This window comes from Globicephala melas, chromosome 1, assembly GCF_963455315.2.
Source record: "Globicephala melas chromosome 1, mGloMel1.2, whole genome shotgun sequence".
NCBI classification, from domain to species: Eukaryota; Metazoa; Chordata; class Mammalia; order Artiodactyla; family Delphinidae; genus Globicephala; species Globicephala melas.
Window position 1 is genome coordinate 176,236,340 of NC_083314.1, and position 13,372 is coordinate 176,249,711.

At 48.0% G+C, this 13,372-nt stretch overlaps 1 protein-coding gene and 1 non-coding gene across 2 annotated transcripts in view; both read right to left on the minus strand.

Annotated features, from left to right (window-relative positions):
• Window positions 1-13,372, minus strand: part of FHAD1 (forkhead associated phosphopeptide binding domain 1) — a 136,569-nt gene that overhangs the window by 36,424 nt on the left and 86,773 nt on the right. The window contains exons 15-17 of the mRNA XM_030877800.2: window positions 7,203-7,360; window positions 3,931-4,038; window positions 531-638 (exon numbers count right to left, since the gene is read on the minus strand). Of these exons, the coding sequence (XP_030733660.2) occupies window positions 531-638; window positions 3,931-4,038; window positions 7,203-7,360 (374 nt within the window). The remainder of the gene's footprint in view (window positions 1-530; window positions 639-3,930; window positions 4,039-7,202; window positions 7,361-13,372) is intronic.
• On the minus strand, window positions 12,746-12,852 carry LOC115867228 (U6 spliceosomal RNA). Its single transcript, XR_004045013.2, has one exon. It is a non-coding gene; the product is annotated as a U6 spliceosomal RNA (small nuclear RNA).

Sequence of the window (13,372 nt, forward strand, 5' to 3'; positions counted from 1 at the left end):
CAGGGAGGGTCTACTTTGGAGTCTATGAAACTAGGAGGCTGGCGCCAAGAGGGTGTTTTCCTACTGTGCCCACGCTGGGTGCATCATAAATACTTTTCGACGACGAGGAGGATGCTGGCTGAGGGACTGACCCAGACTCCAACCCAGCGGGTCTCCCCTGGAGTGCAACTCCCTTCCCTAGGTAGTTGGCCAGCAGTGCTTTTGAAGACGGCCCTCTGTGTGCGAGTGCAGTTCTAAGTACTTAATATACACTAACTCATTTAATCCCGCGAGGCAGGGACTGTACCCCTCCCCATGTTACAGATGAGGAAACTGACGCACAGGAGGTTAGGTGATCTGCCCTAGGGTCATACAGCTGGTGAGTCCTATGTTGTGATATCGGCCACTCTGAACGGAGGCACGGCTCCCCACCTGCCCGCTTTACCACCTGCTCTACCTCAGGGCACCGAAACACAGCCTCACATCTGGTTCTGGAGCTCCTTCCAAAGGACTTTTGGCTGCCACCACCCAATTTCTCTCTCTCTTCAGACCTCCTTCTGCTGGGTTAAGTGGTTCTCCAGATCTCGCACTTTTCTCTTTTCTGTCTCTAAGGCTTCCTTTGCTTTGCTTTTCTCATGGGCAATGCTGCTCTCCAAAATCTGAAAATCAATGACCAGTCTTTTTTGGTTGCCTGCACATTTAGGGGGAAAATTGCTAATAACGATGATACTAATAATGACAGTAGCTCAAACGTTGAGGGTTGGTCTTCCGTGCCAGGGCCCAAGGCCAGCGCTTCTCACTCCCGTCACTCTCACGGCAACCTCATCAGAGAAGTTAGCGTCACCATTTAACAGATGAGGAAACTAAAGAACGGAAAGTTGGTGAGGGTGCGGGGACCATGAAGTTTGTCAGTGGTGAGGCCAGGATTGAACCCCTCACGTTGCCTGTGGGTGGAGGCCCTGGCAGGGAGCAAGCCAGCAGAGGCGACCAAGCCTGTCTTATTTCAGAGTCTGAGCTCTTATCATTGTGCCAGGCAGCCTCTGTGATAAGAAGAAGAAGAATCTCATTAATAATGGAATTTCCCATTGTTGAAGTAAATCTCTGAGAGACAATCAGGTTTCTAGAGGAGGGCAGTGTATTGAATTAATGAGCCACACGTAACAATCTCTAGGGGGGCGGGGGCAAAGCTCACAAGGGAAGCTCTGGGAGGACGCGAGGGCTGTGATTGGTAATTAGTGCCCGCAGTCAGGGACTTTCATCTAGGAAGCAGCTTGCCGATAAGCCGTTCAGTTAAATGGTTTATGCAAATTGCAGAAGGCTAGAAGTTGCCGGTAAGGCCCCTGTTTCTAGTCACCGCGAGAAAGGGCACCTCAGATTCATCATCATTATGTTAAAAAAAAAAACAAACAAAAAGAAAGGGCACCTCAACTCTCAAACGGGTTGTGTTGTAAACACCAGCTTGGCAGAGGTCTGGAATTTGGAACACGGTTTCCATTATAGCTGGTGGTTAGGGTCCGAGATTAGCCTGCAAAAATATCTAATCCATAATATGGAGGAAATACTACACATTTTTATATATTTTGCAGTGAAAAGCAGTTTAAAAAACGCCAACACTCAGCTGTTCCAATACCAGCCCCCAACGAAGCAGAAGCGCAGTAACATCGCGGGAGCCTGGCGTCTCCCATGAGACGTGAGGAGCCGAAGGTCTGAGGAGGGTTTCGGGTTGAGGCATTTTCCTGCCCCACTGGCCTGATCTCACGTCTACACGCGGGACTTTGCTCTCGGCAGCTCCTCTGCAGCCGAGACGGGCGCTACGCACTACAGGGAAGCCTGTCCTCGTGCGACTCACGCCCAGGTCCCGTCCCCCCGGGCCACTTTGCTCCCACGCTCCTGGGCAGGTCGTGGGAATTAACCATTAACGTTACCTCCAAACCCGCATTATGACCTAGTGATTCTGTCGTCCTTAAAGATGCATCTGACAGTGTGGAGGAAGGTCTAATAGAAAGAAAAATCAAAGGACTGTTTGAGGTTGATCTAAGTCTGTGTCTGGGATTTTAATCTCAGGTTCCCCTGACAAGAAGCCACGGAGAGGTCCTGCCGGGAGAAGTGGGCTGACGCTGTCCTAGGCCTGGGTGACCCGGCCACAGCTCCTCCCTGCCATGGGGCTGTCCACCACCAGGCTTTCCTTAAATCTCCCTCCTGAAGTGCCCCGTGACCTCGAGATCTCTAAAATCAAGGGGCTTCCCCATCTTTGTGCTGATGACCTCTCAGTGGCATTTGGCCGCCGGGAGCCCTTGTGACACCCTCCTCCTCCTTGCCACCCCTGGAGAAATAACTCAGGACCAGGTACTGACACTGTTTACACAGGCCTGCAGAGCACAGCTGCGCCGGAAACCTGAGTGAGACCCAACACATAAACACTTTCCCTCTCTGGATCGGATCAAATGACATGGGCTCTGCCCACCAGGCTCATTATTTCTCCCTCACTGGTGGGTGGGCCAGGGTTTCCCTCTGAGGAGTAGGGATGCAGTGGGGGATTGGTAAGAGGCAAGTACCTAAACAGAAGTGGAAGTACAGTTATTGATAGTATTAATAGCTACCATTCTTTGAGAGATGATTCTGGGTCAAACACTTTAGTGTACATTATCTCTAATCTTCACAGCCATCCTTTAAAGAAGGTAGGTATTGAGCCAGTAAGTAGCCCAGCCAGGCTGCAAAGCCTGCACTCCTCACTCCTCTGCGCTGCCCCAGGACCGAAGCGCTAACGAAAACATTTTGTAAAAAAGACTCAGGGATCTGAGGGTGACCACGAGGTAAGTATGAGTGAACACTGTAATAGGGCTTTTCCAAAAGCCATTTTGGACACATCAATAGAAGTACGACATCTTCAACGAGGGAGAGAAGAGTCCTGCTCTAGGCCACTAAATGCTGGAGAACTGTGTCCAGTTTTGCCTACAAAAACTTTAGGAAGAAAACAGATGATGGGTTGCAAACTCAGATGCCTACAGGGGCTCGACAGTTACCCAAAGTGAAGTGGGTTGTGTGTGATGCAAGAGGGAATGGCGAGGACTGTGGCAAACTTCTGCTACTTGGTTCCACTCCGGCCCGTTTTTGCCAAGTGGAAAGGAGGGCCAGACTTCCGAACTTTTCAAGAGAGGGTGGAAATCTGGATTTTTCAGTATAGTTTATGAATTCAAGATAAAACACTCTAGGACCAAACGTAACATGTCTGCAGGCCCTTTTCAGCCAGTGAGCTGCCCATCTGTGGCTTCTGGAGCACAGAGCAGCTCAGAGGAGCAGAACAAGGCCATGCTCCAGGGCTGGGAATGGCACTTGGGTCTGGAGAGGAGCGGGTGCCTCTAGTTTCAAGCATCTATAAAAGGTTATTCTGTGGAAGAGAAAGTATTCAATAGACGGGTCTTGCAGGAGCCCGGGGGGCGGGTGGAGGATTGAAACTCTTCTGGGAGAAAGTCTGGGTCAATTCAACCTAAAGGAAGAATGTTCCACCAGCCCAAGGCATCAACACTGGGATAGACTGCCCTGGGCTGCAGAAAATTCCTTGGTGGTGGAGCTGAAGGCTGGATGATTTTAGGATGTTGTTGGAGGATACATGCAGCCCTGAAGTCCCACGATTCTGTAATTCCTCCATTTTTGGGATTTGGGATACAATCTCTGTACATGCTCATGTCACCAATCCCAACTTGTCGCCTATCTAAGGCTGTATTTTACGCTGTTTACAATTTTTCCAACTAATTGTGAAGGCTGCAGCTCTAGGGTTCTCTCCTAGAGTCCCCTTTGCTTCTTCCCCGACTAGCTGAGCCCTCCCAAGGACAAATCACTCTAGGAAACTCTGCCACGCACTTCTCCCCATCATCTGTGGTTCTAAACTTCTTCCATTTGGCCCTCAAGCCGGATTTGGGCTGGAGCCAACTATCTCCCCGAGCTGCGTACCTCCTTCTGGCGGGTTAAGCGATTCTCCAGCTCTTGGACTTTGCTCTGTTCTTCTTCTAATGCTTCCTTTGCTCTGCTTTTCTCCTGAGAAATGGTTTCCTCCAAAGCCTGAAAGTCATGATTGTTGTTTAATAGACATGGTTACCATAGTAGGGATCTGGACTCTCTGCCAGGCACTGCACGGAGTCACTCACTTCTCACAACAAGAAAACTCTTTCACTTCTCACTGCCACAGAAAACGGTGGGCAGTATATTTAGGGGCTAAGAGTCCGGGGTCTGGAGTCGGCAGGCCCACATTAGAGCCTCCGGTTGATCCTTCCTAGATGTATAGTCTTGGGCAAGTGAGAAGTTTTAGAAGCCTCACTTTCCCTGTCTGTACAATGGGGACAGTAATAGTGCTTCCTGCATTGGGTTGATGTGAGGAGCAGATGAGATGATGCACATGAAATACTTGTCACATGATAACTATTCACTAGTAAAGGTTAATCATTTCTTCTGTCATTTCAACTTTGCAAAGGAGGAAACAGGCTTAGAGAGATTAAGGAATCTGTTCAGTTTACTAGTAAATCACGTCAACAGGAGTTTGAACCCTGGTCCCTTTGACCCTAGAGACAGGAGTTGGCAAGCTACGGCATCTGGGCCAAATCTGGCCCGCTGCCTGCTTCTTTGTAAATAAAGTTTTATTGGCATCCCTCCATGCTCATCGTGGGTTGCCCACAACTGCCCCTGCACTACAACAACAGAGCTGAGAAGACACAACAGAGGCCATACGACCCGCAAAACTGAAAATAGATACTATCTGGCTCTTCGTGGAAAAAGTTTGCTGCTCCCTGATTTAAACCATTAGTGTGTGCACAAATCAGAGGACTGCTGCTAACAGATCATAAGAAAAAAAAGAATAATAATAAAATAATAAATAATAAAAAAATAAATAAATAAAAAATAATAAAAAAAAGAATGTTGGCTCCATAAGGGAACCTAGAATTTCTTACCCTTGAAACAGAGTCCTCAGACAAGTTAGGACTCGTGAGGAGTTTAATTAATGAATTCGGACAAGCATATTTTTAGAAAGGGTGGGGGTGATGGTGTCATGTGGTATGAGGGAGGTTCACTTAAAATCGGGGCACCTGGCACTGGAGTCTGGAACAGTACTTTCGGATGAGTCCCTGGGGTCGAGCTGATCAATGTGCTTGTCTGGGGAAGGATGACCCTCGACGGGACGACAGTGGACATGAGCAGTGGCGCTCTGTCTTGGTGGGTCCCTGGCATTGCGTCCCCCTCTGCATGGGCTGGTGTGCGCGCTAAGCTTTGTTGTGATTAAAGGGGGGTCGATGTCAGCCCTTGAAACCCTGTATCTGTTGGAATCGATGTTACAAATGGGCGTCTGGGAGGCCCAGGCCGGTGCCCAAGGTGATGTTGAACATGCTGGGGCTGCAATACTGTACATCCACAGTGGGAACAAGTCAAACCAAAGTTAAAACTAAAATAAGACATTTGGCAAAGGGAGAAGTTAATCAGAGAGGAGGGAGGGAACAGGTGGAGAGCCTGGTGGAGATTTTGAAGATTGCTAGGTTCTTTCTGGTTTTATTTCCCTCTCTGTGGAATGGCACTGGCTTTTTCTATGTCTAATTGTCCTTCTGGAGGGAGCTGCCTTGATTTAAGGCAGTTGTTAATGGTACCTTTATGTGGCTAACAGGTGATTTTGGTCAGGTGGTTCTTCCTTTTTAATCTTTTATTTCACAAAAGGCAGAAAGGCAGAGAAAGAGGCAGACAGGAGAAGAGGTAGCGGGGCGTGAACTAGAGGATGAAAGGGAGCAGGCAGAGGTCTTTGCCTCTTGGAGACGTCTGGAGAGTGAGGGTGTGTGACAGAAGGACGGTCCAAGCAGGAAGTCACCAAGCTTCTCCCGGTGAAGGTGGAGGAAACGGCAGGTCCAGTCCTTCTCAGGGGAAGAAAGGAGGTGCTGGGGGGGAGTTGGGCTCCAGCGGATCTGGTGCTGCTGTCTTGAGGGGGGTGGAGGAGGGGCAGCACGCTGTGGCCCTCCACCGTGGCTGCACATTGGAACCACCAGGGAGAGCTTACCAATCCCAGTGCCTGAGCCACACCCTCACCCCAGTTAGGTCAGAACCTGGGGGTGGGGTGGGGGGAGGGGTACAAGGCATTAGTATTTTTTAATCTCTTAGGTGACAAAAGTGCAGCCAAAGTCATGAGCCACTGATCTAGGATGATGGCGACCGAGGTAGTTAAATTCATGGTGGGTCCCTGAATATCAGAAAGGGCCAACTCAAGGACAAGGATGAGAATCAGCCCATTATGTGCAGTTTCCTGGCTTTCTCCTGAGATTCTGATTCAGTGGGTCTGGGGTGGGGCCCAAGAAGCTATATTTTTCACCAGCGTCCAGGTGGTTCTTATCAGCCAACTTGGGGAAAACCTTCTTCTAAGACTTTGTGGCTGAAAATGTAGTCTGCAGAGCTGTGCCGTCAGTACCAGCTGGGAGCTGGTCAGAAATGCAGAATCCCAGGCTCCCCCCCCGCCCCCAAGACCTGCTGAATCAGAATCTGCATTTTAACAACATCCCCACGTGATCCGTGGACACCTTTGAGTTGAGAGGCGCTGCTGTAAAGTATCCTCTAATTGGCTGGTTTCTGGAAAAGTAAGTAGCAGTTTTGGCCATGTGTTTCTTTTCTTTTCTTTTTTTTTTTGCGGTACGCGGGCCTCTCATTGCCGCGGCCTCTCCCGTTGCGGAGCACAGGCTCCGGACGCGCAGGCTCAGCGGCCATGGCTCACGGGCCTAGCCGCTCCGCGGCATGTGGGATCTTCCCGGACCGGGGCACGAACCCGCGTCCCCTGCATCGGCAGGCGGACTCTCAACCACTGCGCCACCAGGGAAGCCCCATGTGTTTCCCCTGATATGCATGAAGAGAAAGCAGAAGACTGAAATACTATTGGTTGGTCTTGCACACACTTAGACACAAACCGGGACCTGCAGTAACGACTGGGATTTGTATCAATAAAATCAGCTGCAGTTTATAAACAAAGTACCATTTCTAGACATTTCAATAACCTTGCCTCTTCAAGTTGATCTTCAAGTTGATCTCTGAGTTTTAGGACTCAAGCTTCATGTTAATTCCTCCTACATCATTCACCCTCTTTAATTAATTTAGTTCCCAACAAGGAGTTGCTGAGATTTCTCCATCTAAGTACGCGCCCTCTGTTTCTCATAGGAAAGCCCATTTCATCAGTTTCCAGTAGTAAAGAGAAAGACGGGGGCCACCTTACCGATTTCTCTTCCGTTAGCCGCTTGACTCTGGCTTTCAGCTTCTCCTCTTGCTGTAGCCTTTCCTCGGTCAGCTTCTCCTTCTCTTCCAGATGCTGCCGTAAGTTTTCTTGCAGCAAATACTGCTGAGTTTCCTGAGAACTGTTGATCTTGATCTGAAATGAGGTGAAGGGAAACTGCAGCTGAGGGGGACAGGACTAACGCAGGAGTCATTTCCACTACCTTTGGGGGCGGGACAAAGGTTCACGAAACTTTCTTCAAAACACAGAAAAATGATGCTTAGCTTAGTAACTAGTAGGGAAGTAGTAGAGCATCGTGGTTAAGAGCTCAGACTCTAGATCTAGATAGAATCTCAGCTCTAGTTCTTTCTAGACACTTCTTTGTATAGAGAACGAGGTTAATACTAGTATCTACCTCTTAGAGTTGTAAGAATGAGATAATGATGGAAAGCTTTTAGCACAGTGTTTAGCACATAGTAGGTGCTCAGTAAATGGTAGTTAGACTTATTTGTTATTATTTGCTGAGTGTAAGAGAAAAAGCAGTGAGCTAGGGCCAGAAGGCCTGAGCTTTTGTCTTGATTCTTCCACCAACTATCTGTGTGACGTTGAAACAGTCACCTAGCCTCTGAATGTCACTGTCCATCTCTGTAAAATAAGGAGAATGGACTAGATCAGGGGGTGGCAAACTACTGTCTGCAGGCCAAATATGGACCACTGCCCATTTTTATAAATAAAATTTTATTGGAGCAGAGCATGCCCGTCACGCCCATTCATTTACTTCTGTCTATGGCTGCCTTTGCTCTACAACAGCTGGTCAGATAAGTGTGGCAGAGGCTGTATGTCCTGCAAAGCCTAAAATGTTTACCATCTGGCCCTTTACAGAAGAAGTTTGCTGACCCCTGGACCAGATGGTCTTTGGGGTTGATCGTAATGCTGGTCCCAATATTTCACCCTTCCTCTATTCATATCTTTGGCTCCGTAACTTGCAGTGCCCACCCATATCCCGCCCCCTGACACTGAACTCAGTCATGTGACTTGCTCTGGCCAATGGGATGTTGGCAGACATAACACAAGCAGAGGATTGAAAAGCACTCCATGATTGGGCCTGCTTTCTCTTCCCGATGTCTGCTTCCTCTGCTAACACCATGAGAACGTGCCCAGGCCAGCCTGCTGGAGGATCAGAGACACGTGGAACACGTGGAACAGAGCACAGCTGCTCCAGCTGAGGCCAGCCTATATTGACCAAGGCCCAGCCAACACCCAGACACGTAAGCAAGTCCATCCAAGACCAGCGGACCCACCTCGCGGCTGGCCCCAGATGTGTGATCAGTAGACAGTAACTGTGGAACACTGCTAAAAGTGTTATGGTTGTTTATTATACAGTATTAATACGGCAATAGCTACCAGAGAGATACAATCCCTAAGGATAATTTTGCCTCTAAAATGTCGACATTATGTAACTTTTCGTAATTCTGCTGCCTATACTGTGGCTAGCTGTAATTCTTCCACTGCATTTAATAAACAATTGTAAAGATCTGATGGCATTTAAATTTTTCTGGTTTTTGACAGAGGAAAACAAGCCTCCTTGCCCTCCTGGGAGATCTCAGCCACCCTGTCTGAAGCATTTCGTGTGCAAATGGAGGTATCATTTCACCTTTTGGAGGATGTGTGCTGACTACCTAACAGAGGAGAAACAGAGTTAAAATGCTCCGGGCTAGGTAAATTCTAAGGAGGAGCTGAAATGAACTTTTGAAGTTCAAAGATTACCTGAAGTTCCTGGGTCCAGCTTGTAATTTTTTTATAATGTTCCAGAAGGTATTTCAGATACAAAGACAATCCTTAAAGAGAGAAGGAAGAAGAAGGTAAGTATCAATTCAATTCACTTCCTTTGCTTTCTGAATAATGTCTTCACAGAGCTTGCCGACAGGTGGGTGAGGGCAACGCTGCCCTCCCATCAAGGAAACGTGAATTGCCATCCACCTTGTGTTTTTTTCTTTTTTTTTTTTTGTGGTACGCGGGCCTCTCACTGTTGTGGCCTGTCCCATTGCAAAGCACAGGCTCCGGACGCGCAGGCTCAGTGGCCATGTCTCACGGGCCCAGCTGCCCCGCGGCTTGTGGGATCTTCCCGGACCGGGGCACGAACCCGTGTCCCCTGCATCGGCAGGCGGACTCTCAACCACTGCGCCACCAGGGAAGCCCCACCTTGTGTTTTTTAAATTGTTGATCAGCTTCGGTTGGGCTCAAGTCCAAGTTTCTTTTTGTGGGAGGACAATAAAACCACCTGCAGAGCTCCTACCGACTGTCTACCGTGTGCAGCACTGTGTGCTGAGCAGAGGATGATATGAAGCCATTCAGTGTGAGAGACAAGGTCTACGTGCCTGGGAGGAAACAGGCAGGGACTCCAGGTGGCGTGGAAGTGATGGCTGAAGGAGTGGGCAAGTGTGAGGGTCCCAGAGGAGGGGCCATCATTCGCCTGGAGTGATCATTGCGTGGCTGAGGACCCACTGGGCGTGGGCATTGGTGGGTGTGCAGAGTTGGAGGGGATGGCATTTCAGAATGGAAGATGTGGTTGGGTGAATGGTGCCTCCCCCCCCAACGATGTCTGGGTCCTAATCCTTAGAGCCTGCGAACATTACCTAACAGGGCAGAAGGACCTTTGCAGATGTGGTGAAGTTAAGGATCTTGAGATGGGGGCGCTCATCCTGGATCAGCTGGGTGGACCCGATATAGTCGCATGGGTTCTTACAAGAAGCAGACACAGGGAGTCTGACTACAGACAGACAGAGCCGGTGATGTGACAGAAGCAGAGAGTTGAAGATGCTCCTCTGCCATGAGCCAAGGAAAGCGGGGAATTTTTATTTCCTCGCCTTTTCCAGTCTAGAGACTGGAAAAGGTGAGGAAACGGATTCTTTCCTAGAGCGTCCAGAAGGAACCAGCCCCTTGCCTTTACCTTAGCAAAACTGATTTTGGACCTTTGGCCTCCAGAACTGTAAAACAATAAATATGAGTTGTGTTAAGCCCCTAAGTTTGTGGTAATTTGTTAGAACAGCCATAGGAAACTAATACGGGAGGTGAAGGCAGGAGGCAGGATGAGAGGTGGGGAAATGCAGTGCATGTTCTGGAAGAGGGTGGAGCTTAACTGGGGTAGAGCAGATGATGGGGGAGGGGAGGAGTAGAGGGAAGAGCTGGGATGGAAAGCTGAGTTCAATTTGTGGCCAGCCTAGAACAGTAGCCTAAAGAGTATAAACTTGAGTTAAACATCACTGAAATGTCATGAGTGTGACCTGTGTGCCCGGCCCTCTGCCAAGCCATCAGCGCATCACCCCACTATATTGTCCCGCCATCACCTCCTTTTACACATGAGGCAGTCGGGCTCTGAGACATGTGGCTGCTGGATGCCACACAGCTGGCAAATGGCTGAGCCAGGGCTTGGGCTCACAGTGGTGTGACTCCAGGGTCTGAGTCACTGCTATTTCAGCTTCTGATGGAGCAGTGAGTTGGCTTAATGAAGGGTGTTTTTTTTTTTTTTTCAGAAAAATAACCGGGATGTATTAGAGACGAAGGAGCCAGCAGCATTTCTTAACTGCAGCATTCTCGACGTGTTGGGCTGGACAGTCCTCGTTGTGGGAGCCGTCCTGGGCACTGTAGGACGTTTAGCAGCATCCCTGGCCTCTGCCTACTGGCTGCCAGGAGCATCACCCACCCAAGCTGTAATTATCAAAGATGAGAGGGTTTCAAGAAAGCAAACCGAGAGGGTTGGGTAGGCCAGAGAGAACATGGCGGGCGGAGGAAGGTGGGGCTTCAGTGCAGGGGGGCCACGTCAGTTTTCAAAGAGGCAAAGTAGGAAGTTGGTGGTGAGCACACAGGGTGTAACGCACTTCAAGGTCTTAATGGGACAGGAGTACGAGCGGTAGAAAAGGAGCTGAAGAAGCAGTGGTCCCAGTGAAGATGCACCAGCTTGAAGCGCGTGTTTGATGACAAAGGAGAAAGATGGAGTGAGAGGCTGTGTACGCTGAAGAAGGAGGTCATGATTCAGGAGCTAGTGCACAAGGTGGTCTGGGAGGGAGAGAGAAGGGGAGACTCAGGGAGGGAAGAGCTGCATTTGGAAAGAGAACGTAGTGAGGGAAGATAGAGGGAAAGGAGAAAAGATGGGTGCGGAGGGAGACAGGAGGGGAGCTGAACAGGCTCGTGCCTGGGCCCTTGACCTCTGACAATGCCACTTGCTGAGAATTTCCAGCTTGGAAGAGTGAGAAGAAGAATATTATAATAATAGCGATTCAGTATTAACCACTTGCTGTGTGCCAGGCACCATGCCAGGAGTTTAACACGTGATATTTTCTGATCATTACAAACAGCCCAGCAAGGCAATGTGTTTGCATTTATAGGTGAGACACAGACTCTCAGCAAGGTTAAGCTATGGAGCTGGTAAGCAGTAGGATCAGAATTCAGACCTAGGTCTGTCATTCTCTTTTCAGAGAGACTAGAGGCTGGAGAGTGAAGGGCTGGGCTGGCTCATGTGAAGGGTGCGTGAGGAGAGGGGCACTCGGAGGACCCCGAGATGGCAGAGATGGGTGATGCTGACTTGGGCTGTTGGAAAGAGGGATTTTCTTCTGTGGGAGAAGAAGCAATTCTTGATTATAGTTCTGGTTACAAAAGTTACACATGCCTGTTACACAAATCCAAACAGGGCAGAAACCCATAAAGTGGAAAGTGTCCCCCCGCTGTATCCTCAGTGCTGGCACACAGTAGGCCTGCAATAAATAGTTGTTGAATGACTGAGTGAAAGTCAAGGCTCACGCAGTCTCATCATGCTGGGATAATACTCTCAACACTTATGTGTCTTTTCCACCAGATTTCTCCTGTGGTCAGATATTGGCATTTGAAAAAAAAAAAAGGGGAGAACACTGTTCATATTGTATTACAACTTGCTTTTCTTTTTTTTTCACATAAAAATACTGCATATCTTGGATATCTGAGAAAGAGCGGTTTTCTATGTATGCACGGAAGCCTTTTATTTGCAACAAAATCTTGCAGAAATAGACACAGTCAACTGAGCTTGCAAAGAAAAATGTAAGAAGTCCTTTCTTTCCCTTATCAAAAGAAGCTGAGAAACCAGGCAGGAGGAGAGGGGAGCTAACTTTTAAGGTCCTCCTTAGATGTTTCCTATCTTCCAGTGGGACCACACAGTAATCCTTCAGCAATCAGATTTTTTTTTTTTTTAGGTCACAGCTTTTTAATTTTTTAATTGAGATATAGTCGATGTACAATATTGTATGTTTCAGGTGTACAACATAGTGATTCACAATTTTTAAAGGTTATATTCCATTTATAGTTATTATAAAATATTGGCTATATTCCCTGTGCTATAAAATATATCGTTGTAGCTTACTTATTTTATACATAGTAGTTTGTACCTCTTTTTTAAAATTGGAGTATAGTTGCTTTACGATGTTGTGTTAGTTTCTACTGTACAGCAAAGTGAATCAGCTGTATGTATTCATATATCCCCTCTTTTTTGAATTTCCTTCCCATTCAGGTCACAAAAATATGGAACGCTTCATGAATTTCCGTGTCGTCGTTGCACAGGGGCCATGCTAATCTTCTCTGTATGGTTCCAATTTTAGTGTGTGTGCTGCTGAAGTGAGCACAGTAGTTTGCTCCTCTTATTTCCCTACCTCTAACTTGTCCCTCCCCCTTTCCCGCTCCCCACTGGTAACCACTAGTTAGTTCTCTATATCTGTGAGTCTATTTCGTTTTTGTTATATTCACTAGTTGTATTTTTTAGATTCCACATAAAAGTGATATCATACAGTATTTGTCTTTCTCTGTCTGACTTATTTCACTAAGCATAGTACCCTCCAAGTCCATCCATGTTGCTGCAAATGGCAACATTTCATTCTTTTTTATGGCTGAGTAGTATTCCACTGCATAGAGATATACATAGATATATCTATATCACATCTATTTTTTTGGGGGGGGCATGCCATGCAGCTTGTGGGATCTTAGTTCCCCAACCAGGGACTGAACCTGGGCCATAGCAGTGAAAGCGTCGACTCCTATCCACTGGACCACCAGGGAATTCCCTACTGCATCTTCTTTATCCACTCATCTGTTGATGGGCACTTAGGTTGCTTTCATATCTTGGCTATCATAAATAATGCTGCTATG